At 44.7% G+C, this 26,046-nt stretch overlaps 1 protein-coding gene across 1 annotated transcript in view; it reads left to right on the forward strand.

Annotated features, from left to right (window-relative positions):
• LOC126234999 (galactosylgalactosylxylosylprotein 3-beta-glucuronosyltransferase P-like) overlaps positions 1–26,046 on the forward strand; it is a 196,390-nt gene that overhangs the window by 142,863 nt on the left and 27,481 nt on the right. The window contains exons 3-4 of the mRNA XM_049943736.1: positions 859–1,120; positions 4,722–4,879. Coding sequence (XP_049799693.1) covers positions 859–1,120; positions 4,722–4,879 — 420 coding nt within the window. The remainder of the gene's footprint in view (positions 1–858; positions 1,121–4,721; positions 4,880–26,046) is intronic.

Below are 26,046 nucleotides of genomic sequence, written 5' to 3' on the forward strand. Positions count from 1 at the left end.
CAAAGGCCACTACGCGCTATTGTAACTGCAACGTACGGGTGTTTCACAGTACGTCAATGCCCTGTGTTCCCCTGATTACTTCACACTTGTATACAGTGCCCACCGGCTTGTCCCTTCCCCACTGTGAGCGGTGTCATAAACCTGCCTTGCAGTATCATTTGCAAAATATCAAATTTATCCGCGCCTGGCCGAAGTGCCAATCGCTTTCCTTAACTACTGCCTCCCAGCCACAGCTGCGCCAAATCAACCAGATTTCCGAAAATCCACGCCTGTACTTAATCGTGGCGCAGCAGCTGTATCAAACGAGTCTTCGGTCTGAAGACGAAAACAGCAACAAGCACAGTAAATTGCTTTTTTATTTCAGTCTCTGATCACAATATGAATTCTTTAGACGATGACCGGTTTCAGTCTGTATTGACCATCCTCAGATCTTTTTTACACCATGTCCTAAAGTGATACGGCCATAATGGCATCGTCAAAACATATAAATATAATCAGCATAGCATCGTCACATGAATCTAAAATATGTGGCTATTCTGCACCATATTTTAGATCCATGTGACGATGCTATGCTGATTATATTTATATGTTTTGACGATGCCATTATGGCCGTATCACTTTAGGACATGGTGTAAAAAAGATCTGAGGATGGTCAATACAGACTGAAACCGGCCATCGTCTAAAGAATTCACATTGTGATCAGAGACTGAAATCAAAAAGGATTTTACAGTATTGGATCACTGTTTGTATATGCGAGTATGTCGCAGTTGGTGAACAAGCACAGTAACTCTTAGAGCAGTCCTGCGGTGTTCCGCCTTTGTTGACTCCCATTTGGACGAGACGCCCGCTGTGTTGCAGGTGCAAGAGCTGGCTCGTCAGATGGGCTGCTCGCCGGCAACGCTGGCTGCCGTCACGACGCCGCCGCCCCCGCAGCGCACCGTGTACGTCATCACCCCCACGTACCGCCGTCCCGAGCAGCTGGCCGAGCTCACGCGCCTGTCGCAGACGCTGATGCACGTGCCCGCGCTGCACTGGCTCGTCGTCGAAGAGGAGGCCCCCACCACAGCATTGGTCTCCGAGCTGCTCGCCTCGACCGGTATCCCCTACGACCACCTCGTCGGTGAGTACTGAGCACTGTTCCCAGTACCGCTAGCTGTGGGCTACTCCTGTATACGAGACTGGGTGAATTTCAACTTCAGATATGTCAATTGTCGGCAAGGGCGTCTGCAGTAATTTTTCTGGGCTTGGAGGGGTGAGGGGTCCAAGACTCTATGATTGTCATTTTTGATAAAAATTAAGTGGGCCCTGTTCGGACGTGTCATGCTACAAGAACTATGAAGGTACTATGAAAATAAACGATGTAGATGACACAAAACATTTATTATGTCCCAGAGAATTGATCGTTACCCATTCAATATTTATATTTTTATGGGTAGATTACCTTGATACTTGAGAGGTTAAGCTGATCTTTCTTTCACTGATGCCATGTCCCGCACTGACGCAGGGTCGGCATTGTTAGGAACGGATTTGGCAAGGCTAGGATGATGGGGTGGCCGGATGCCCTTCCTGCCGCCACCCCATACCCCCTGGGACGGAATTAGTTTACCCCAGCTGTCTGCATCTAGCGTAATTTATGGAATAGTGCGAATGTGTTCAGATGTCGGCGAGTCGCGTAACTGAGACGGAACATGGGGACCAGGCCGGTATTCACCTGTCGGGATGTGGAAAACCGCCTAAACACCGCATCCAGGCTGGCCGGCACACCGGCCCTCGTCGTTAATCCGCCGGGCGGAGTCGATCCGGGGCCGGCGCGCCTACCCAAGTCCAGGAAGCAGTGCGTTAGCGCTTTCGGCTATCCTGGCGGGAACTTGAGAGGTTAAGCCGATACCTTGATGAAATACAAGATTCAACATATTGGCGAATGTACTGAGTTAACGACAATCATCCGACAGCAATATGCACATATACGGATGGCAGTAGTACCGCGTACACAAGGTGTTTAAGAGCTATCATTTGTACATAGGTGGCTCACGTGGGAAGGTTCCCGACGCGATCATGACCACACGACGGGAATTAAGAGATTTTGAACGCGGAATGGTATTTGGAACTAGACATATGGGACATTCCATTTCGGAAATCGTTAGGGAATTCAATGTTCCGAGATCCTAAGTGTCAATAGTTTGCCAAAAATACCACAGTTTAGGCATTAGCTCTCACCACGAACTAAGCAGTGGCCGAGGTCAGTGGCGTTTCCGTAAGTTGTCAGTGTTAACAGACAAGCAATACTGCGTGAAATACTCTGAACTGCCACAGAAACTGGCATAGGCAAGCATATTCAAATACAAAGATACACTGCTGGCCACCGTAAATGCAACACCCTGAAGGAAGCATCCGAATCAAGTGAAATTTACACCATGAGTTTGCAGCGATGAGATATGCAACTGATTAGAATTTCAGCGCAGACGCACATCACGCGCGCCTGTGGCGCCACCTCATAGCGCCATTTAAGGCTTGGCGATTTCGACGAGTGTACGTTCGGCACGTGTGTTTACCTTGTGGTTGGTTCACAAGACGATCAGTTATGCCTCGTAGACAGCAGCGAACATCTTTTGATCAAGTATCCCAGTTCGACAGAGGAAGGATAGTGGCTTACCGAGATTGTGGATTATCATACAGAGAAATCGCTAGTCGTGTTGGACGAAACCAAACAACTGTAATGCGGATATGTGACCGTTGGATGCAGGAGGGTACGACGGACCGACGTGGTCGATCGCATTCACCTCGGTGCACCACTGCACGTGCTGATAGGCAAATTGTGCGCATGGCAGTGACGGATCGCTCAGTGACATCCCGAAACCATAGCACAGCACATTGCGTCTGTAACGCATCATCCAGTGTCTGCGCGTACCATTCGACGCCGTTTACAGCAGAGTGGTCTGTCCGCAAGACGTCCATTGCTTCGTCTACCATTGACGCAGAACCCCAGACGTCTCCGTCGCCAATGGTGTGATGACACACGGATGTGGACGGCAGAATGGAATGACGTAGTCTTTACTGACGAGGCACGCTTCTGTCTGCAGCACGATGATGGTCGGATTCGAGTGTGGAGACACCGTGTAGAGAGGATGCTGGACAGCTGCATTATGCACCGCCACACTGGTCTTGCACCGGGTATTATGGTATGGGGCGGTATTGGATATTACTCTCGCACGCCTCTAGTACGCATTGCCGGTACTTTAAATAGCCGGCGCTACATATCCGAGGTGCTGGAGCCAGTTGTCCTTCCTTACCTTCAGGGCTCGGCCACAGCCATATTTCAACAGGATAATGCGTGACCACACGGGGTACGCATTGTCCAAAGGTTCTTCGCCAATAACCAGATTGAATTGCTTCCCTGGCCGGCTCGCTCTCCGGATCTTTCGCCGATAGAAAACATGTGGTCCATGGTTGCTCAACGAGTGACCCAGATTACATCCCCAGCTGCCACACCAGATGATCTTTGGCAACGTGTGGAAGCTGCTTGGCCTGCTGTACCCCAGGAACACATCCAACGTCTCTTTGACTCAATGCAGAGACGTGTGGCAGCGGTGATCTCCAACAATGGCGGCTACTCTGGCTACTAATTCTGGCAGGAACCACATGTCACAGACGTCTGTAAACGTAATCATTTGATACTTGGTCAACATTTTATCTACAAAATAAATTTTGTTGTGCTACCTCTTGTCTTTCTTGGTGTTGCATTTACGGTGGTCAGCAGTGTATATGTAAACAGGCAGAATACGACGCTGCGATCGGCAACACCTATACAAGACAACAAGTGTCTGGCGCAGTTAGATCGGTTACTGCTGCTACAATGGCATGTTATCAAGATTTAAGTGAGTATGAACGTGGTTTTATAGTCGGTGCACGAGCGATGAGACACAGCATCTCCAAAGCAGCGATGAAGTGGAGGTTTTCCCGTACGACTATTTCTCGAATGTATCGTGAATATCAGGAAACCGATACAATATGAGATCTCCGACATCGCTGCGGCCGGAAAAAGATACTGCAAGAACGGGACCAACGATGACTGAAGAGAATCGTTCAACGTGACAGAAGTGCAACTCTTCCGCAAATTGCTGCAGTTTTCAATGCTGGGCCATCAACAAGTATCAGCGTACGAACCATTCAACGAAATTTTCAATGTGATAGGGCCTGCAGCTGCGATGAATTTCTTGAAAGACTTCATGAAGCTTTCAGGAGTCATTCTCTTTATTTTATTTACTACTGTACAATTTGGCTTTAGGCCATTTTCAAGTATTTTATGGATGATTTTTACTATTAAATTATGCCTTGTATGTCGTTGTTCCTATGACACCATGTTACGCTTCTAAAATAAATCCGAAACGTTTTACACTATTTTAGGAGCACATTGCTTTCGAACAGTGGTTGCAGTCGTACAATTGTACACAAAATAAAGATAATGGCAGCTGAAGACATCAAGAAACCTTAAAAAAAAAACACGTTCAGCGAAACATCATCGATATGGGCTTTCAGTCATGTACGTTTGATGACTGCACGACACAAAGCTTTACGTCTCGCCTGGGCCCGTCAACACCGACATTGTACCAGTGTACCAGTTTCTTTGACTTTCAATGATGTCTGCAAGGTGATGTACATCTGTGTGCCACTTGTTATTTGTACCTCTATTCGTTCTGATTTTCTATTTATTTCCTTCACAGGGCCAATGCCAGAGGAGTATAAGAACAAATCAGGAATGAAAGCGCGTGGAGTTTCACAACGCAATAGAGGACTGCAGTGGATAAGAGCAAATGCAACAACAGGGGTCTTGTATTTTGGTGATGATGATAACGCGTACAACATTCGGTTATTTGAAGAAGTAAGAAATGACATCTTTTCCATCGAAACTAGTAAAAAATGACTTGTTTGAAGTTACTGTTACTTGGAAATTATTTATGACCTTAAAATCGTCTTATAGCTCTAGTAGCTTACGTATAGTTTCTAAAGATTTACTTCTGAAAAACAACAACCTGCATAATTTTGTTAAACAGAACAATAGAAAAAGCAGCCTAGTGACAACTAATTACTTTCTTTCAAAAAACGTTATTATTGATCTGAAAACGTTTTTCGTCACTTGTGTACATTCTCGTTCTGTCTCCATAGAACGCGCACTCTTCATCAGTATAACTAGAAAGTGTGTTCAGAAATAAGCTATTTGCAACTTACACGTCATCTGAATAAGAGTCGCTGCACACATCATCCAACATACACGCCCTCAGAAAAGAGACATAATTGTTAGAGATGATAGCAGAGAACAGTTTTCAAGGTGTTGTATTCATGTTTAAGCAAACGGGACTGGATATCATGAAAGGTGTATGCACAGTCATGTGATTTCTGAATGAATGGGGAGGGGTGGGATTACTGGTACTGGCAGCTCGAACGTTAGGCACGTAATGGGACCCCTTAGGGATATGGCTACTATGGAGGACAAGCAATCCAGTGTGGGCTATGTTTGCATACCGGGGGGAATGAGTCCAGACGTGTAACGGGTGCTTTCGGATGCCATGAAGAGCGCAGGGTACAGCCAGCTGCACGTGGGGACTCAAATTGGTAATAACTGTGTGTGTCAAAAAAATTGTTCAAATGGCTCTGAGCACTATGGGACTTAACATCTGAGGTCATCAGTCCCCTAGAACTTAGAACTACTTAAACCTAACTAGCCTAAGGACATCACACACATCCATGCCCGAGGCAGGATTCGAACCTGCGACCGTAGTAGTCACGCGGTTCCGGACTGAAGCGCCTAGAACCGCTCGGCCACCGCGGCCGGCAACTGTGTGTGTCGCTTTGGATCAGAATTGATTCTCTCTGTTTTTGGCCAGCTAGCTGAAATAGCCAGTCTTGCTTGTGTGATGGAGGGCGAGCTCACCATCTGTAGCATGGTCGACAGAACCAGCTGTGGTACTTTGGTGCAGAGCCGAGTGGAGTGTCTGAATCAAAGACTCAAACGGTTCTGCGGCCGTGTAGGCTGCAGATTTCTCAACTTGCGCCATAGGGCAGAGGGTTTCCGGGTTCTGTTAAATAGGTCAGGAGTACACCACACGCAAGAAGCGGCTGTACGGTAGTGTGGGCGGTATGGAGGGGACTAGACGGATTTCTAGGTTAGAGGATCTCGCGAAAGTGAAGAAAGACTTTCAGTTTCAAAAGGTGTAGGACGAACACAGGAAGAGGGTAGACATAGGAACACTCTATATTGTAGTTGTGTTGGGAAATAACCAGACCTCCAAGCACTAATAGAATAGAACTGAAAGCTGGATAAAAGCCGGACGTAAGTTCAGCCGAAGTTTTTAGAAGAGACTTAACTGTATTCAGGAATGTTTATTGCTGTCAGATATACAGTAGTTTACCTTGTAGTAATCGAACTGGATATTTTTTGTGAGTTAGAATGGGTAGAGGTTATACTTGACAACCGGAATAAATCAATAATTGTTCAAAGAGAACTTGAGTGTCATTTCAAATAGGTAGTCAACTCATACATTTATAGTTGGTGGTGACTTCATCCACTCCCGATATGCTGGCGAAAATACATGTTTAACGTCGGCGGTAGGCATAAAAGTCGTCCAAAATCGCCCTGAATGCTTTTTTAGAAAATAATTTTGACAGCTGGTTCAGGAGTCCAGTCTACATCTACATCTTCATCTACGTGATTACTCTGCTGTTCACAATAAAGTGCATGGCAGAGGGTTCAATGAACCACCTTCAAGCTGTCTCTCTACCGTTCCACTCTCGAACGGTGTGCGGGAGAAACGAGACTTAAATTTTTCTGTGCGAGCCCTGATCTCACTTATTTTATCGTGATGATCGTTTCTTCCTATGTAAGTGTGTGCCAACACAATGTTTTCGCAATCGGAGGAGAAAACTGCTGATTGAAATTTCATGAGAAGATCCCGTCGCAGCGAAAAACGCCTTTGTTTTAATGATTACCACTCCAATTCACATATCATGTCTGTGCCACTATCTCCCCTATTTCGCGATAATACAAAACGAGCTGCCCTTCTGCAAATGATTGCGAAAAGGTACTTGACCTCTTAACAACAAATAATCCTAACCAAATAGGGATCAGCAAGACAGACACACGTATTAGTGACCACAAGGTTGTTGTAGGTAGACTGAATACCGTAACATCCAAATCCGCCCAAAATAAACGTAAAATACATCTACTTAAAAAAGCAGACCAAAATTCGCTTCATACATTCCTAAGAGACAATCTGCACTACTTCCAATCTGACAATGTAAGTGTAGACCAGATACGGTTTAAATTCAAAGAAATAGTATCGACGGCAATTGAGAGATATAACCAAATAAATTAATAAGAGGTGGTACTGATCCCCTATTGTACGTAAATAAGGTCAGAACACTATTGCAGAAGCAAAGAGAAAAGTATGCCAAATTTAAAAGAACGCAAAATCCCCTAGATTGCCGCAGTTTTACAGACGCTCTAAATTTCGCGCGAACTTTAATGCGTGATGCGTTTCATAGTTTACACAATGAAATTCTGTCTCGAAATGTGGCAGAAAACCTTAAGAGATTTTGGTCGCCTGGGAAGTACACCAGCGGCAAGACGCAGTCAGTATCTTCACAGCACGTTAACGATGATGATGTTATTGACGACAATGTCACTGAAGCAGAATTACTAAAGACGGTTTTCCGAAATACCTTCTCAATAGAAGACGAAGTAAATGCTCCAGAATTCGAATCAGGAACAACTGCCAATAAGAGTAACTTAGAAGTAGATACCCACGGTGTAGCGAAGAGACTTAAAACACTTAAGAAGGCAAGGCTTCTGGTCCAGATTGTATAACAATTAGGTTACTTTCAGAGCATGATTGTGCGATGGATCCACACATAGAAATCAAATAGAACCAGTCGCTCATAGAAAAATCCGTGCAGAAAGACTGGAAAGTTGCGCAAGTCACACCTTTAACAAAGACAGGAAATAGGAGTAATCCACTAAAATACAGACCAGTATCACTAACGTAGGATTTTGGAACATATGCTGTGCTCGAACATTATGAATCACCTTTAGGAAAAAGATTTATTGACAAACAGCCAACACTGATCAGAAAATATCTTATTCATGATACACAACTAACTATTTATTCTCACGAAGTAATGATTGCTATTGACAGGGCATGTCAAACTGATTCCATATTTTTAGATTTCCAGAAGTCTTTTGACACTGTTCCTCACAAGCGACTTCTAATTAAATTGCGTACCAATGGAGTATCGTCTCAGCTGTGTAACTCGATTCGTTATTTCCTGTCAGACAGATAGGTCACAGTTAGCAATAACTGATGGAAAGTCATCGAACAAAACAGAAATAATATCGGGCGTCCCCCAAGAATTTGTTAGAGGTCCTCAGTTGTTCCTGATTTTCATAAACTATTTAGGAGACAATCTGAGCAGCTCTCTTTGATTGTTTGGAGATGACGCTGTAGTTTTCCATCAGGTAAAGTCATCAGATGATCAAAACGAATTACAAAATGATTTATACGAGATGTCTGTATGTTGCACAAAGTGGTAATTGACTCAAAATCATGAAAAGTGTGAAGTCATCCACATGAGCGCTGAAAGGAGTCGTTTAAACTTCTGTTTCACGATAAATCACACAAATCTAAAGGCTGTAAACTCAACTAGATACTTACGGGTTAACTTAAACTGGAACTATCACACAGATAATGTTGTGGGTAAAGAAAACTGCGATTTATTGGCGGAACACTTAGAAAATGCAACAGGTCTACTTAAAGAGACTGCCTACATTACGCTTGCCTGCCTTCTTCTGTAATATTGCTGGGCGATGTGGGATCCGCATCAGATGGGACTGGCGGGGGACACAGGAAAAGTTGAAAGAAGGGAAGCTCGTTTTGTATTATCGTGAAACTTTGGAGAGAGTGCCACGGCCATGATTCAGGACTTGGTGTGGATGTTATTAATACAAAGGCGTTTTTCGTTGCGGTTAAATCTTTTCAAGAAATTTCTATCACCAGCTTTCTCCTCCGAATGTGAAAATATTTTATTCACGCCGACATGCATAGGGAGAAACGATTATTACAGTAAAATAAGGGAAATCAGAGCTCGAATGGAAAGATATAAGTGTTCGTTTTTTCCGCCCGCTGTTTGAGAGTGGAGTGGTTCAAATGGCTCTGAGCACTATGGGACTTAACATCTGAGGTCATCAGTCCCCTAGAACTTAGAACTACTTAAACCTAACTAACCTAAGGACATCACACACATCCATGCCCGGGACAGGATTCGAACCTGCGACCGTAGCGGTCGCGCGGTTCCAGACTGAAGCGCCTAGAACCGCTCGGCCACACTGGCCGGCTGAGAGTGGAGTAATAGAGATTTAGTGTGAAGGTGGTTCGATGAACTTACTGCCAGGCACTGAAGTGTGATTTGCAGAGTAGCCATGTAGATGCAGATGTCAGATACAGAGATTCGTCATCAAATCTGAGAAGTGTAATGTGACTGGATCACGAAAGGCAATACAGGGTTATTACAAATGATTGAAGCGATTTCGCAGCTCTACAATAACTTTATTATTTGAGATATTTTCACAATGCATTGCACACACATACAAAAACTCAAAATGTTTTTTTAGGCATTCACAAATGTTCGATATGTGCCCCTTTAGTGATTCGGCAGACATCAAGCCGATAATCAAGCTCCTCCCACACTCGGCGCAGCATGTCCCCATCAATGAGTTCGAAAGCATCGTTGATGCGAGCTCGCAGTTCTGGCACGTTTCTTGGTAGAGGAGGTTTAAACACTGAATCTTTCACATAACCCCACAGAAAGAAATCGCATGGGGTTAAGTCGGGAGAGCGTGGAGGCCGTGACATGAATTGCTGATCATGATCTCCACCACGACCGCTCCACCGGTTTTCCAATCTCCTGTTTAAGAAATGCCGAACATCATGATGGAAGTGGGGTGGAGCACCATCCTGTTGAAAGATGAAGTCGGCACTGTCGGTCTCCAGTTGTGGCATGAGCCAATTTTCCAGCATGTCCAGATACACGTGTCCTGTAACGTTTTTTTCGCAGAAGAAAAAGGGGCCGTAAACTTTAAACCGTGAGATTGCACAAAACACGTTAACTTTTGGTGAATTGCGAATTTGCTGCACGAATGCGTGAGGATTCTCTACCACCCAGATTCGCACATTGTGTCTGTTCACTTCACCATTAAGAAAAAATGTTGCTTCATCACTGAAAACAAGTTTCGCACTGAACGCATCTTCCATGAGCTGTTGCAACCGCGCCGAAAATTCAAAGCGTTTGACTTTGTCATCGGGTGTCAGGGCTTGTAGCAATTGTAAACGGTAAGGCTTCTGCTTTAGCCTTTTCCGTAAGATTTTCCAATCCGTCGGCTGTGGTACGTTTAGCTCCCTGCTTGCTTTATTCGTCGACTTCCGCGGGCTACGCGTGAAACTTGCCCGCACGCGTTCAACCGTTTCTTCGCTCACTGCAGACCGACCCGTTCATTTCCCCTTACAGAGGCACCCAGAAGCTTTAAACTGCGCATACCATCGCCGAATGGAGTTAGAAGTTGGTGGATCTTTGATGAACTTCGTCCTGAAGTGTCGTTGCACTGTTATGACTTACTGATGTGAGTGCATTTCAAGCACGACATACACTTTCTCGGCTCCTGTCGCCATTTTGTCTCACTACGCTCTCGAGCGCTCTGGCGGCAGAAACCTGAAGTGCGGCTTCAGCCGATCAAAACTTTATGAGTTTTTCTACGCATCTGTAGTGTGTCGTGACCATATGTCAATGAATGGAGCTACAGTGAATTTATGAAATCGCTTCAATCATTTGTAATAGCCCTGTAGTATAGCAATCAGCAAGATCATTCGCTGTAACGTAGGACACCTTGCATGGCGAGGAACACAGTGGTTAGCTATCTGTGGTAAAAGGAAAATGCATTTATGCTCTGATGGAGGAGAACTAATGATTAATCCTTACAGCTCTATTTGTGCATTTTCTACGAACAGTTGGGCTTCTGCTACTGGGAATTGTGGTGTGCAAAATGTGTGATTGCCATATACCACATTCACTAACAGAGGACCACACCAAACAGAAAACGTGGAGGGCGTTGCAGTTTCTGACAAGGTACTATCAAAGTGAATCAGTGGTTTTTCATACATACTGACAGCAAATGAAATGAGGCAACAAACCTTATTGCGTAGTTTCAAAGTCACGTTCGTTTTGAGCCCTTAAAAGGATCAGTGAAACTACATATCAAAGTACTAAGCAGATAACACCACAGTCCAAAACAAAGTAGTGTAGCATGTTGAGATACAATATTTTCTTCCGTGAGAATGCTTGTCCCCACACTGTGGCTGCAAAACAATATATTGGCGCGTTACTCTGTGCGTGCAGTTTGCTGTAGTAGACAGTATCGCCAAAGCCAACCACCAGCAACTATTTGTTGTTTAGTATTTCTGATTTCTGAAAGTATTATGAAATATCTTATATCTCTAACGTTTGAATATCTAGAATATTTGATGACTGTATAAACACATTTTGGAACATTCGATGTTTGGATAAATAACTGCACTCTCTGTCCGAGAAATCAGATCTGTTCTGGCTGTATGTTGGTGTCAGTAATAAATATGCTTTCAGTGCTAAGTGTTGTACTCCATTACAGAACTTACCTTCGGATTGTGGTTTCGACGTCACATTGTTTGGTAGAGACGACGAGCACTTAAACACATCTACATCAACATGGCTCCAATTTGTGAACATCAGAGTCGTAGCTTATAAGTCAGGAACCGGAATACAAGCAGTGCATCATTCCTACGATACGAATATTCAGGATACAAATGATTTAAAAACAGTAGTAAATCAGCGTCACACCAGGTATCTGCAGAGTTTTCCAGAGGCGCTGGAAAGGACCCGATGAAAAGGTGAAATGGCCGAAAAATTCGGCCGAGTCGCCAGTTACTACAGCTAAGATGACTTAATGTGTTTGGCACAGCCCAGATCAGCTATGATTCGGGAACCACGAAGAGAAGTTTATTAACTACGACAAGCTCCAGGCTGATCCTAAGAAACCATTTGATTATAATGAATAGCAAGGCTGCTTAGCATAAAAACATTGGAGAACACGGCTTAGTGTATTGAGGAACCAACACAATGATACAGACGGAATGTTTTGGTCCTTTGCAACAATCCAAATATGACAGAAGCAGACAAAATCTCACATCTGATGAAAGAAATCCCAGAAGACATCTACGAAGCTCTTCTAGTAAAGGACGCCATAACAACGTAATAATTTGTCAAGTTGCGCCAGCACATCGAGGAAATGCAATCGAGTCGGAAGAAAGATGTATGATCGACTCCATAATGTGGTCTCTATGAGGGTCATGGAGGACCACCATGAACTCGCCTCTCTCATAGGCTAGATAGTAAGAGAAGAGAGACATCATTGTATGGCAGCCAGGAAAGTCGAACCGAGTGCACAAGACATAGTAGCCATCAATGTGGACTCCATACGTCAGGAGATAACAGACAGTGTCGAGAAAGAGATGTATCGACCTTTGGAACCAACCTCCACCACCTGTCGAACGCACCGTGAAAAACGGATTCGGTCAGCTCGGACTTAACGCCACAGTCGCCAATGACAATACAGCATCCGACGAAGACAGGATCAACCAACGCCTCCACCAAGTAACATGCCCCCCATGGGGACAGACATTGGAGGACGGAAGTCAACAGGCCAGCCTATTCTGGAAACATTGTGCACTATTACAGAGAAAGAAGACGAATGTCGGCGACTGTTACGTCGCAGGACGTTAATCATCACACGGTCCTATTGACGCCAATAGACTGCAGATGATTACAGTCGACCTGTGGGCAGAAGATCATCGCCATATCCTGGAGGATGTCACTCCCCAACACGCCGTAACCATTCCACATCACCGTTCAGAGGTGCCAACTGCTCGCCTAGACATCGAAATTAGGAAAAATAAACGAGACGACCATCTATGGATGTGAGGCCGCCACAGATGAAAAACTCCTCCATGGACGACATTTACCAATATGACATGAAATCTCTTTGACGTCATCAATCAGTCCGGGTGCTATTCGGCTCAGGGGCTCCTTTTTCTGTAATGCCGAATGCTTATCGCCGCCGACTGAAAAAGACAATATTCCGTGATACGAAGGCGACTGTGCTGAATGTCGGAAATGGAAAATACGCCCAGCCGAGAGGAACATGTATTGCAAGAATAACTATCAATGGCAGAACACAGCCCTTTGGATCTGTCGTTTTAAAAGGAAGTAGTCATGATATTATTCTGGAATGGGACTTCTTGCAGGCATCACAAGCATCATAGACTGCAGAAGATCAGTGCTTGCTCCAGACAGAAGAAGCTGTTTCAACAAGCACTCATAACGAAACTGACATGGGTGTTTGCCACTGAAGACGTTTTTATAACACCATCCTCTACGAGAAGAATGCCAGTCGTCAATCGAGGTGCACAGTTAAACTGTGAAACATTTTTCGATTACAAGAAGCTACACAGGCTCACAAACCAAATATACATGGCTGCGACTATCATAATCATTATAGATGGTCATGGATAACTTTGGATCACTAATTATCATGATCAACCAAAACTCATCCGTAAAGGTATGTGTGTAAGAACAGCCAAACTATTTCAGGAAGGGCATATTAGTGTCATCAACGAAGAATCGTGTCTGCTACCATTTCAAGGAGCTAGGCATTTTAACTGTGCCGTCACAATGCACATTTTCGATAGTGAACGTCGTCATAAATAATCCATCACAATTTGAGAAGGACATACCTAAAAGACTAGATGAAAAATTCACGTTTATTACCCGATGTTGAAGCTGTCAAAGGCTCAGAGAGGAGTTCAATATGCAGTAACAAAAAGTTCCGATCATTTGCCCTATAACATACGAGGGTTGCCCGGAAAGTAATGCACCGCATTTTTTTCTCAGCCGAAAACAATGCTACGAATGCGGAACGTTACGTATGTATTATTTGAAGTCTTCTGAGTGCGCGCGTTTAGTTTCTGTCACTTCCGGCAGATAGCGTAGCAGCAAGACAGTTCAAAATGGCGTCTGTAGGTGATTACGTTTCAAGCACTGTGCCGCCATTGAATTTCTCAGTACATAGGAAGAAACTGTAGTGAATATTCACACACGCTTGTGCAAAGTGAATGGAGCATCTGCTGTCGACATAAGTACAGTTAGTTGCTGGGCACGGAGGGTGGGGTCATCAAAAGGCGATACGGCGGAGTTCCACGATTTGAAGCGGTCGGAGAGACCATCCACGGCTGTCATACCTCATATGTTGCAGCTAGCTTCCACTTGTTTGGGCCATTAAAGGATGCCATTCGTGGAAGACATTTTGAGGACTGTGAGAAGGTGATCGGTACTGACAGGGCATACACGTTCTTGTTTAGAGCTAGAGGAAGGCCATAGAACCGGATGGAGATTACGTGGAAAAATGCGGTGTGCAGATAAAACATTATTATTTTGTGTGTGTAATTCTCATTACGTTCAATAAAGAATTGTTGTAGCAAAAACTGCGGTACGTTACTTTCTGGGCAACCCTCGTAAAATGGATGACAGAGAGCGAACCAAGTTTTAAATCTGATATACAAACATTTCTCACTACACAAGGAAGGACACCGTTGTCGAACTGCCAATAGCATCTGCGATGGTCGAGGAACAATGTCGGTGGGTAATGATGGCCGTTCTGCTTCAGTTTTCGGATAACTTAAATTCCGGAATGGAGAAAAAACGTAAAACACGGCATCAACAACGACGATTATCCAACAATTAACCAACTTCCATATAGAGTTTCGCCAGCTGAGCGACAGAAGTGAAGGAAATGCTACAGGATATCACTGAGCCTTTAGAGAAGCCTCAGTCCTCTCCATTGTACATGTGAAGACAAAGGACGGCTTTTACGTTCCGACTAGAAACGACCGAACCAAGTAACGAAGAAAGATGTGTATTCGTTGCCAAGAATTTTTGACACCCTGGACTGCTGGAAAGAGAGAAATTACTTCTCTACAATGGACATGCAGAATGCTGCTGGTAAAAAGAGACTGACGAGGCTGATCGGGAAAAAACTATCTTCAAAACGTCTGGCGACCTCTATGAGTTCAGAGTTATGCCGTTTGCACTTTGTAGCGTTCCAGCCACCTTCTAACGTATGATTGAGAACGTGCTTCGAAACCTTAAGTGGACGACGTGTCTTTGCTGTCCAGATGATATTATTTTTATAGAACACATTTGAAGAATATCAACGCTGACTGACAACAGTGTTGAAACGTGCTCATTCCGTAGGTCCCCTTCTGTATCCGAGGTAGTATACCTTCTTCTCCCAAGAAATAAAATTCTTCGGGCACTTAGTAAATGGCACTGGAGTCTGCCCCGATCCAGAGATTTTAGATCAGTGACACATGTTGGTGACTTCTCGGTACATTGGCGTGATGTGAGAAGTTTTCTCGGAATCTGCTCATACTACAGGCGACTCGTAAAGGACTTACTTACTAAGGCAAGTCCATTGCAAGAAGTACTGCAGGGTGACGCCAAATTTCCTGGAATGAGGCGCAAGAAAGTCCTTTTCTTGTCCTTAAGAAAGCACTAACATCTTCTTCAGTTCTTGTGTTGTATGGCGATAATGTCACGACAAAACTTCAATCCAGCGCTAGTGGATTTGCAGCTGCAATTACTGCAGTTGTTTGGGATATTGACTAGTTCCAATTACATTTATCAGGCAAAACATTCACTACTGTGGCGGATCACCTTTCTCTCCTCGATGCGTTAGCGGAACAGAGGCGCGCAGCCGAGTATAAATAGGTGTTGTTTTCTAACGAGATTCATTCAAGTGTGGCAGCTCTCCTGGACGGCGGCGCGTGTCACACCGCCGGGCTACACACAGCAACAGATGGGGCGACAGCGTCCCAGTCCACGGCGGGTCGTTGGTTCGACCTTCTGATGGTGGTGGTGGTGGTGGTTAGTGTTTAACGGCCCGTCGACAACGAGGTCATTAGAGACGGAGCGTAAGCTCGGGTTAACGAGGGATTGGGAAGGAAATCGGCCGTGCCCTTTCAAAGGAACCATCCCGGCATTTGCCTGAAACGATTTAGGGAAATCACGGAAAACCTAAATCAGGATGGCCGGAGACGGGATTGAACCGTCGTCCTCCCGAATGCGAGTCCAGTGTGCTAACCACTGCGCCACCTCGCTCGGTCGACCTTCTGAGGCCGAGCCGGCCGCGGTGGTCTAGCGGTTCTAGGCGCTCAGTCCGGAACCGCGCGACTGCTACGGTCGCAGGTTCGAATCCTGCCTCGGGCATGGACGTGTGTGATGTCCTTAGGTTAGTTAGGTTTAAGTAGTTCTAAGTTCTAGGGGACTGATGACCACAGATGTTAAGTCCCATAGTGCTCAGAGCCATTTTTCTGAGGCCGACGCGGGGTCTGCAGCCAGGGCGGGCGGGCTAGCTTGAGGATCCGTCAGGTGGACGGGCATGATGTGTACCTGGGCTTCAGGAGCAAGACGCCACAGTGATACACGAAAGCGGACGCGAACACGAGACATCTGAGTGCGTTTCAAGAAATCCTTTAGCGGAACACAGAAGTGTGGAAGGAACCTCACTCACCGCTGCATTAAATGACATTGCTGCTGAACAGAAAGAAGATCCAGCATTGCTGAAAACGATAGAGGCCTTGAACATGGAGGAACTGAACAAAAGATGATTCCAACAAATAAACGGAACATTTTATAATAGCAACTGTGATATGATGGAGCGGAAATGGCCGCTCGTCATCCTAGATCATCCGCAGCCGGCTACCCTACAGTGTTTCTAGTACGCTCCAACATCTGGTCACCTGGGATTTGTGGACTTTAGACCAAATCATATGCAGGTATAACTGGCGAGGTCTCTACCGATCCGTTAGACATTATGTGAGTACTGTAAGCCACGGAAGCATGTGCTGAGGCATCTTCTACCAACACTGCCTGCTACAGCGCCTTTCCATCGAACTGGTATCCACTTTTGGAGGAATGTTTCCGAAGTCTTCAAAGGGGAATCAGTGGATAACAGCCTGCAATGACCACCCGACCAACTATGCTGTCACCGAAGTAGATCCGACTGGTAGAGTTCCAGAAATTACGAAGTTCGTTGTAGAAGACATCATTTGGAAGCATGTAATACCCCGTGTGACGATCTCGGCTCGAGGCAAAGTTTTCTAGTACAGAAAATATAAGCGATAATTTTACGTTGCGACATCGCCCACAGGATGACAACTGCCTACCAACCAAGGACGACCTGTCTCACACAACGGTTTGATAAGGCGTTGGCAGACATGCTCGCAGTGTACGTCGGTGTATCAGAAAGACTGAGATACGGTACTGCCAGTCATGACGTTCGCATACAACACAGCGCAGCAAGACGCCACAGGTTTTGCATAGTTATTTCTGCTCCACGGTCGTGACGCCGAAACGACAATGGATTCACTGTTGCCGTTTCAACTGGACGATGCAGGGGAGACTGCGTGAAACACCTCATCACTGGGACTGAAGGCGCAAGGCTCACAAGCGGAGACAGGTCGCCTAGGGGGAAGACCGACAGCTGTATAACGCCAAGCATTACTAAGCGAGGTACAGCTCATGATACATTTTATGGATTTTTACGTCTGTGCGGAACGTGGAATTACCGTATAAGTTACTAAAGCGGTAGTTTGGACTGTATCGTATGATTTGTCTCTTGTCAGACGTCACATACTATGTCGAGGATTGCGATCCTTCATCAGGAAGAAAAAAGCGCTGCGCCGTTGTCCGTACCCTTCGTCAGAAAGCCTTCTGCAGTCCAGGGGCACAGAGCGACGATGCAAGGTTCGAGAAGAGTGAAGACTCATTGGACAGTCGCAAAGCTTCGACGGGAGGGTCTAACCAGATGGTGAAGAGGTTGTAACGACGCGGCTAGAACGCGAGGATCCATTAGCGCCGCCATACCGGGTGCTGTATTCGGCTCCAATGAGGAGTTCTCTAGCAGTGGGTCGCAGTTTTGCAAAAGAGAGAGATGAACGCCCTGAGAAATGGGGCACGCATTGTGGCGTGGTGGATAATGTTGCTCACTGACGTGCTACAGTTCGCCAGTGGCTGAGATTTTCCTCATCACCGATAGAACGTCAACATTAATATGTTTGATTTTCAATCTTGTTTTGCACCTGAAAACTTTTCATGTAGCGCCACGTTCAAGGATAATGATGATGTCATACATACTCTTTCCACTTAGCTATCAATGACAACAGCATACACTTAGAGATGAAGAACAATGGTGTCTTTGTCACACTAATACCCAAAAAAGGAAATAGGAATAATCCGCTCAATTACAGGCCCATATCACTAACGTCGATTTGCAGTAGTGTTTTGGAACATATACTGCGTTGGAACATTATGAATTACCTCGCAGAAATCGATTTATTGACACATAGCATAGATTCAGAAAATATCGTTCTTGTGAAACACAACTAGCTCTTTATACACATGAAGTAATGAGTGCTATCAACAGGGGATGTCAAATTAATTCCATATTTTTAGATTTCCAGAGACCTTTCGACACCGTTCCTCACAAGCGTCTTCTAATCAAACAGCGTGCCTGTGGAATATCGCCTCAGTTGTGCGACTGGATTCGTGATTTCAGTCAGAAAGGTCACAGTTCGTAGTAATAGACGGAAAGTCATCGAGTAAAACAGAAGTAATATCCAGCGTTCCCCAAGGAAGTGTTATAGGCCCTCTATTGTTCCTGATCTACACTCATGCTCATAAATTAAGGATAACTGCAGAATGTGGTGCCACACAACGTGGCACTATAAAAAACTGGCTCTAACAGCATAGGCACATAGGGAACACACACGACACAGATCTGTAAGTCCACGGTATTGGTGATAAGTTGAGAAAACCGTCCCGAAACACATGTGCTACAAAACACCTCTGTTTCCTGCGCATGTACCCCGACATCAATATGGGATATGATCACCATGCACACGTACACAGGTCGCAAAACGGGTTGGCATACTCTGGATCAGGTGGTAGAGCAGTTGCTGGGGTATAGCCTCCCATTCTTGTACCAGTGCGTGTTGGAGTTCCTGAAGTGTCGTAGGGATTTGAAGACGTGTAGCGATACGTCGACTGAAAGCATCCCAGACGTGCTCGATGGGGTTTAGGTCTGGAGAACAGGTAGGTCACTCCATTCGCCTGATATCTTCTGTTTAAAGGTATTCCTCCACGATGGAAGCTCAGTGAGGCCGTGCATTATCATTTATCAGGAGGAAGGTGGGACCCACTGCACCCCTGAAACGGAGGACATACTGGTGCAAAATGACGTCCCAATACACCTGACCTGTTACAGGTCCTCTGTCAAAGACATGCAGGGGTGTACGTGCACCAATCATAATCCCACATCACACCATCAAACCACGACCTCCGTACAGGTCCCTTTCAAGGACATCAAGGGGTTGGTATCTGGTTCCTGATTCACGCCATATGAAAACCTGGCGATAATCATTGTTTAGACTATACCTGGACTCGTCCGTGAACGTAACCTGGGACCACTGTTCCAGTGACCATGTACTGTGTTCTTGACACCAGGCTCTACGGGCTCTCCTGTGACCAGGGGTCAGTGGAATGCACCTTGCAGGTCTCCCGGTGAATAAACCATGTCTGTTCAGTCGTCTGTGGACTCTGTGTCTGGAGACAACTGTTCCAGTGGCTGCGGTAAGGTCCAGAGCAAGGCTACCTGCAGTACTCCGTGGCCGTGTGCGGGCACTGATGGTGAGATATCGGTCTTCTTGTGGTGTTTTACACTGTGGACGTCCCGTACTGTAGCGCCTGGACACTTTTCCTGTCTGCTGGAATCGCTGCCATAATCTTGAGATCACACTTTGTGGCATAGAAGGGCCCGTGCTACGACCTGCTGTGTTTAACCAGCCTCCAGTCGCCTTAGTATTCTACCCCTCATAACGTCATTAATATGTGTTCTTTGAGCCATTTTCAACACACACTCACCATTATCACGTCTGAAAACGTCTGCACACTTACTCGCTGCACCGTATTCTGACATGCACCAACTCACCTCGGCGTATGTGGACTGCTGCCAGCGCCACCGTGCGACGACCACAGGTCAAATGCACCGCATGGTCATACCCCGAGGTGATTTACACCCGCAAACCGCCCACCTGAGCGTTGTTTCACCATGTATCAGCATTATCCTTAATTTATGAGCATGAGTGTATATTAACGACCTAAGAGACAATCTGAGTAGCCTTCTTAGATTGTTTGCAGATGATGCTGTCATTTACCGTCTTGTAAAGTCATCAGATGACCAAATGAATTGCAAAATGATTTAGATAAGATATCTGTATGGTGCGAAAAGTGGCAATTGACCCTGAATAAAGAAAAGTGTGAAGTTATTCACATGAGTACTAAAAGAAATCTGATAAATTTCGATTATGCAATAAGTCACACAAATCTGAAGGCTCTAAATTCAACTAAATATTTAGCGATTACAGTTACAAATAACCTAAATTGGAACGGTCACGTAGATAATGTTGTGGGTAGAGCAAACGAAAGACTGCGATTCATTGGCAGAACACTTAGAAGGTGCAACAGGTCTACTAAAGAGACTACGCTTGTCCACCCTGTTCTGGAGTATTGCTGTGCGGTGTGGGATCCGCGTCAGGTTGGACTGACGGATGACATCGAAGAAGTACAAAGAAGGGCAGCTCGCAGCTCGTTTTGTATCATCGCGAAATAGAGGAGATAGTGCCACAGACATGATACGTGAATTGTAGTGGCAGTCATTAAAACAAAGGAGTTTTTCGTTGCTACGGGCTCTTCTCACGAAATTTCAATGACCAGTTTTCTCTTTCGATTGCGAAAACATTCCGTTGGCACCCTCCTACATAGGGAGAAATGATCATCAAGATAAAATAAGAGAAATCAGGGCTCGCACAGAAAAATGTAAGTCTCGTTTTCCCCGCTCACCGTTCTAGAGTGGAACGGTAGAGAGAGACAGCTTGAAGGTGGTTCATTGAACCCTCTGCCAGGCACTTTATTGTGAATATCAGAGTAATCACGTAGATGTAGATGAAAAGAGGTTCACTGGTTTTAATAAAAGGAACATGTTGGAGAATCACCACATCAAATGGGTTTACTACGAAGTGTGAAAAGAATCACTGAAATATCTGTGTTAAGCAAGACTTTTCTTACACCAGCTGTCGTGCAGCTATATGATTCCTATCTACTGCCATTCTGTAATCTCTGACTGTGGAATCGTGTCAACGTTAGGGTTGTGTAAACAGAGTACATGACTACTGCCTTCTTTCGAAGTCTTATCTCGTTCAACACATTTGCTTTGATTTCGCCTAACGAGGAGAACGTGGCGAGTGCCATCACCCGATTTCCCAGAAACTTCCGTCAGTGAAAGAGGTGTCAAGATAAGCGAACGCGTTTCTCGGTTTATGCGTAGATACTCGACCATTTCTGAAAAAAAAAACGACGGTCAGAATTTTCCGATGTATTTTCCTGCACTATGTGTGCATTTTACCATGCACTGTCGTCCGACGAAGTGGTGGCACTTTGGTTAGCATAGTGTTTCTTTTTTGTAAAAAAAATTGCACCTTCTGTTCGAAACCTATTACTTTTATTTTGCTTTTTCTTTTACATTATTACTTTTATTTTTGTTTTTCATTTGTTTACCCACGTATACAGAAGATTACTACACGAGTGTTTTCCAAAGTATATTGATATAGCGTTGTCCTTATTCGTCTATCAACTTTAAATGAGATGAATGAATTAAAGAATAAATAATAAATCTAGTTAAAATTGTTTTCGGTGAAATTCCTGTTATGTATCTGGATTCATAATAAATTGCAAGCTCCAGTTTTCGGGAAAGTAATCCGTTATGCGTGGTTTTCCGCGAAATTATTGCCAGTGGACGAAATCATGAGCAATGTTAACGGCGTTTCTTTCCCGAGTACGAAGAAACGTCACTGTTGCAAACCTGTCTTTGCGCGATGCTGATGATGTTCAGAATATGTGTGTTTCGAATGTTTCTACGATCGGTATCATCCAAGGGAAAACACCAAATGTTCCTGAAGAATACACATATCAATATAATACGAGGATTAATACAAGAACTGATATAAGAATGAAAAATCAGAATATGACAATTAGAAAAGATTGTAACCCCTAAACACACCATACAGCCACATATACAATAAATGTATGACACTTGTTTGAAATCTGGTTGTAATTATACAATTTCTATAACGCCCTTGCATCTTCCAATTTGATAAGAAACGCTCGTGTGGTGACCTTTTACGCATATGGGTAGATAAATGAATAGAATAAAAATAACATAAAATAAATAAAAACAATAATCGGATTTCGAACACGGGGCGCAAAATTAAGAAGGCACTACGTTAACCACAGAGACGCCATTTCGTCTAAGCATATCATGCAGTAAAAGGTACAAAAATTACCTCGACAACTATGACCGTCTATATTTTCCAGAAACGGTCGAGTATCTACAGATAAGCTGAGGCACGCGTTCGCTTATTTTGACTCCCCTTCCACAGAGTAACGTTCCGGGAAAACCGCATGATGGCAGTTGGCGTGTTCTCCTCGTACGTTGACGAAGCAGTCGGTGAGCTCAAATGGTTCAAATGTGTCTGAGCACTATGGGATTTAACATCTGAGGCCATCAATCCCCTAGAATCTAGAACTACGTAAACCTAACTAATCTAAGGACATCACACACCTCCATGCCCGAGGTCGGATTCGAACCTGCGACCGTAGCAGCAGCGCGGTTCCGAACTGAAGCGCCTAGAACCGCTCTGTTGCATCGGCCGGCTGCTAAGGACGGGAAGAAAGCTAATGTGCACTCCGTGTGCATACCGTGGGGAGTCATCCAAGATGTGGAAAGGATCCTTCCGGATGCCATGAAGGGTGCAGAGTGCTGCCAACTGCGGGTGGAGGCTCATGTCGGCACTAACGGCGTGTGTCGCTGTAGATCGGAAGAGATTCTCTCTGGTTTCCGGCGGCTGTCTGGTGAAGACAGCCAGTCCTGCTAGCGAGATGAAGGCAGAGCTCTCCATCTGCAGCATCGTCAACAGGACCGATTGCGGACCTTTAGTACAGAGCCGAGTGGAAGGTCTGAATCAGAGGCTCAGACGGTTCTGCGACCGTGTAGGCCGCAGATTCCTCGACTTGCGCCATAGGGTGGTGGGGTTTCGGGTTCCGTTAAATAGGTCAGGTGTCCACTACACACAGGAGGCGGCTACACGGGTAGCAGGGGCTGTGTGGCGTGGACTGGGCGGTTTTTTAGGGTTAGGCAGTCTCGGGAAAGATCAAAATGGACTCCAGTCTCAAAGGGTACAGGGCAAAGAAACGTCGAGAATCGACCAAGCAACAGTCGGTATTGTAGTTGCAAATTGTCGTAGCTGTGTTGGAAAAGTACCAGAGCTTCAAGCGCTGATAGAAAGCACTGAAGCTGAAATCGTTTTAGGAACAGAAAGCTGGCTAAAGCCGGATATATATTCTGCTGAAATTTTTACAGAGGCGCAAACCGTGTTCAGAAAGGACAGATTAAATAAAGTAGGCGGTGGTGTGTTTGTGTCTGTTGGTAGTAGTTTATCTTGTAGTGAAGTTGAAATAGTTAGTTCCTGCGAATTACTATGGGCAGAGGTATACTCAAAAGCCGTACCAAAATAATAATTGGCTCCTTCTACCGACCCCCCGACTCAGATGATATAATAGCTGAACGGTTCAAACAAAACTTGAATCTCATGACAAATAAGTACCCCACTCATAGAGTTATAATTGGTTGAGACTTCAATCTGCCCTCGATTTGTTGGCGAAAATACATGTTCAAAGCCGGTAGTAGACAGAAAGCATCTTCCAAAATTGTACTAAATGCTTTCTCTGAGAATTACTTTGAACAATTTGTTCATGAGCCCACACGAATTGTAAATGGTTGCGAAAACACATTTGACCTCTTAGCCACAAATAATCCCGATTTAATAGAGAGCGTCATGACGGATACAGCGATTAGTGAACACGAGGTCATTGTCGCGAGGCTCAAAACCGTATCAACCAAAACCACTAAAAATAAACGCAAAATATATGTATTTAAAACAGCAGATAAAATTCGCTTGATGCGTTCCTAAGAGAGAGTCTCTATTCCTTCCAAGCTAATTATGTAAGTGTAGACCAGTTGTGACACAGATTCAAAGATACACTAACGACAGCAAGAGATAGATTCATACAGCGAAGTTATTAATAGACGGGACTGATCCACCATGGTACACAAAACACGTCAGAACACTGTTGCAGAAGCAGCGCAAAAACCATGCCAAATTCAGAGGAACGCAAAGTCTCCAAGACTGGCTAAGTTTCACGGAAGCTCGAAATTTAGTATGGACGCCAATGCGAGATGTCTTTAATAGTTTCCACAATGAAACACTGTCTCAAAATATGGTAGAAAACCCAAAGAGGTTCTGGTCGTATGCAAAGTACACCAGTGGCAAAAAACAGTCAATACCGTCACTGCGCGATAGCGATAGAAATGTTACCGATGATGGTGCCAAGAAAGAGGAGTTACTAAATACAGTTTTCCGTAATTCCTTCACGAAAGAAGACGAAGTAAATATTCCAGAATTCGAAACCATAACAGCCGTTAGTACGAGTGACATAAAAGTAAATATCTTAGGTGTTGCGAAACAGTTCAAATCACTTAAGAAAGGCAAGTCTTCCGGTTCAGATGGTATACCAATCAGGTTTCTTTCGGAGTACGCAGACACAATAGCGCCTTTCTTAACAATCATATACAACAGCTTACTTGACGAAATGTCTGTTCCTAAAGACTGGAAAGTAGTACAGGTCACACCAATATTCAAGAAATGGAATAAGAGTAACCCACTGAATTACAGACCCATATCACTGACCTCAATTTGCAGTAGGCTTTTGGAGTATGTACTGTAGTAGAACATTATGAATCACCTTGAAGAAAATGACTTGTTGATACATAACCAACACGGATTCAGAAAATACCGTTCTTGTGCAACACAGCTAGCTCTTTATTCCCATGAAGTAATGAGTGCTGTCGACAAGGGATATCAGATCACCTCCATATTCCTAGATTTCCAGAAGGCTTTTGATACCGTTCCTCACAAGCGACTGTTAATCAAATTGCGTGAATATGGAGTATCGTCTCAGTTGTGTGACTGGATTCGTGATTTCCTTTCAGAGAGGTTACAGTTCGTAGTGGTAGACAGTAAATCATCGAGTAGAACATAAGTGATATCTGGCTTTCCGCAAGGTAGTTTCATAGGCCCGCTGCTGTTCCTGATTTACATAAATGGTCTAGGTGATAATCTGAGTAGCCACCTTAGATTGTTTGCAAATGACACTGTAATTTACCGCCTAATAAAATCATCAGACGATCAATTCCAATCACAAAATGATCTAGAGAGAATTTCTGCGTGTTGCGAAAAGTGGCAATTGGCACTAAACAAAGAAAAGTGGGAGGTCATCCACATGGGTAATAAAAGAAATCCGATAAATTTTGGGTATACGATAAATCGCACAAACCTAAGGACTGTCAATTCGACTAAATACCTAGGAATTACAATTACGAGCGACTTAAATTCGAAAGACCACGTAGATAATATTGTGGGGAAGGCGAAACAAAGACTGCGCCTTGTTGGCATAACACTTAGAAGATGCGACAAACCCACTAAAGAGACAGCTTACATTACACTTCTCTGTCCTTTTCTGGAATATTGCTGCGCGGTGTGGGATCCTTACCAGGTAGGATTGACGGAGGACATCGAAAGAGTGCAAAGAAGGGCAGCTCGTTTGGTGTTATAGCGCTGTAGGGGTGAGAGTGTCACTGATATGATACGCGAGTTGGTGTGGCAGTCACTGAAAAAAAGGCGG

Source organism: Schistocerca nitens, chromosome 2 (assembly GCF_023898315.1).
Source record: "Schistocerca nitens isolate TAMUIC-IGC-003100 chromosome 2, iqSchNite1.1, whole genome shotgun sequence".
Taxonomy (NCBI): domain Eukaryota; kingdom Metazoa; phylum Arthropoda; class Insecta; order Orthoptera; family Acrididae; genus Schistocerca; species Schistocerca nitens.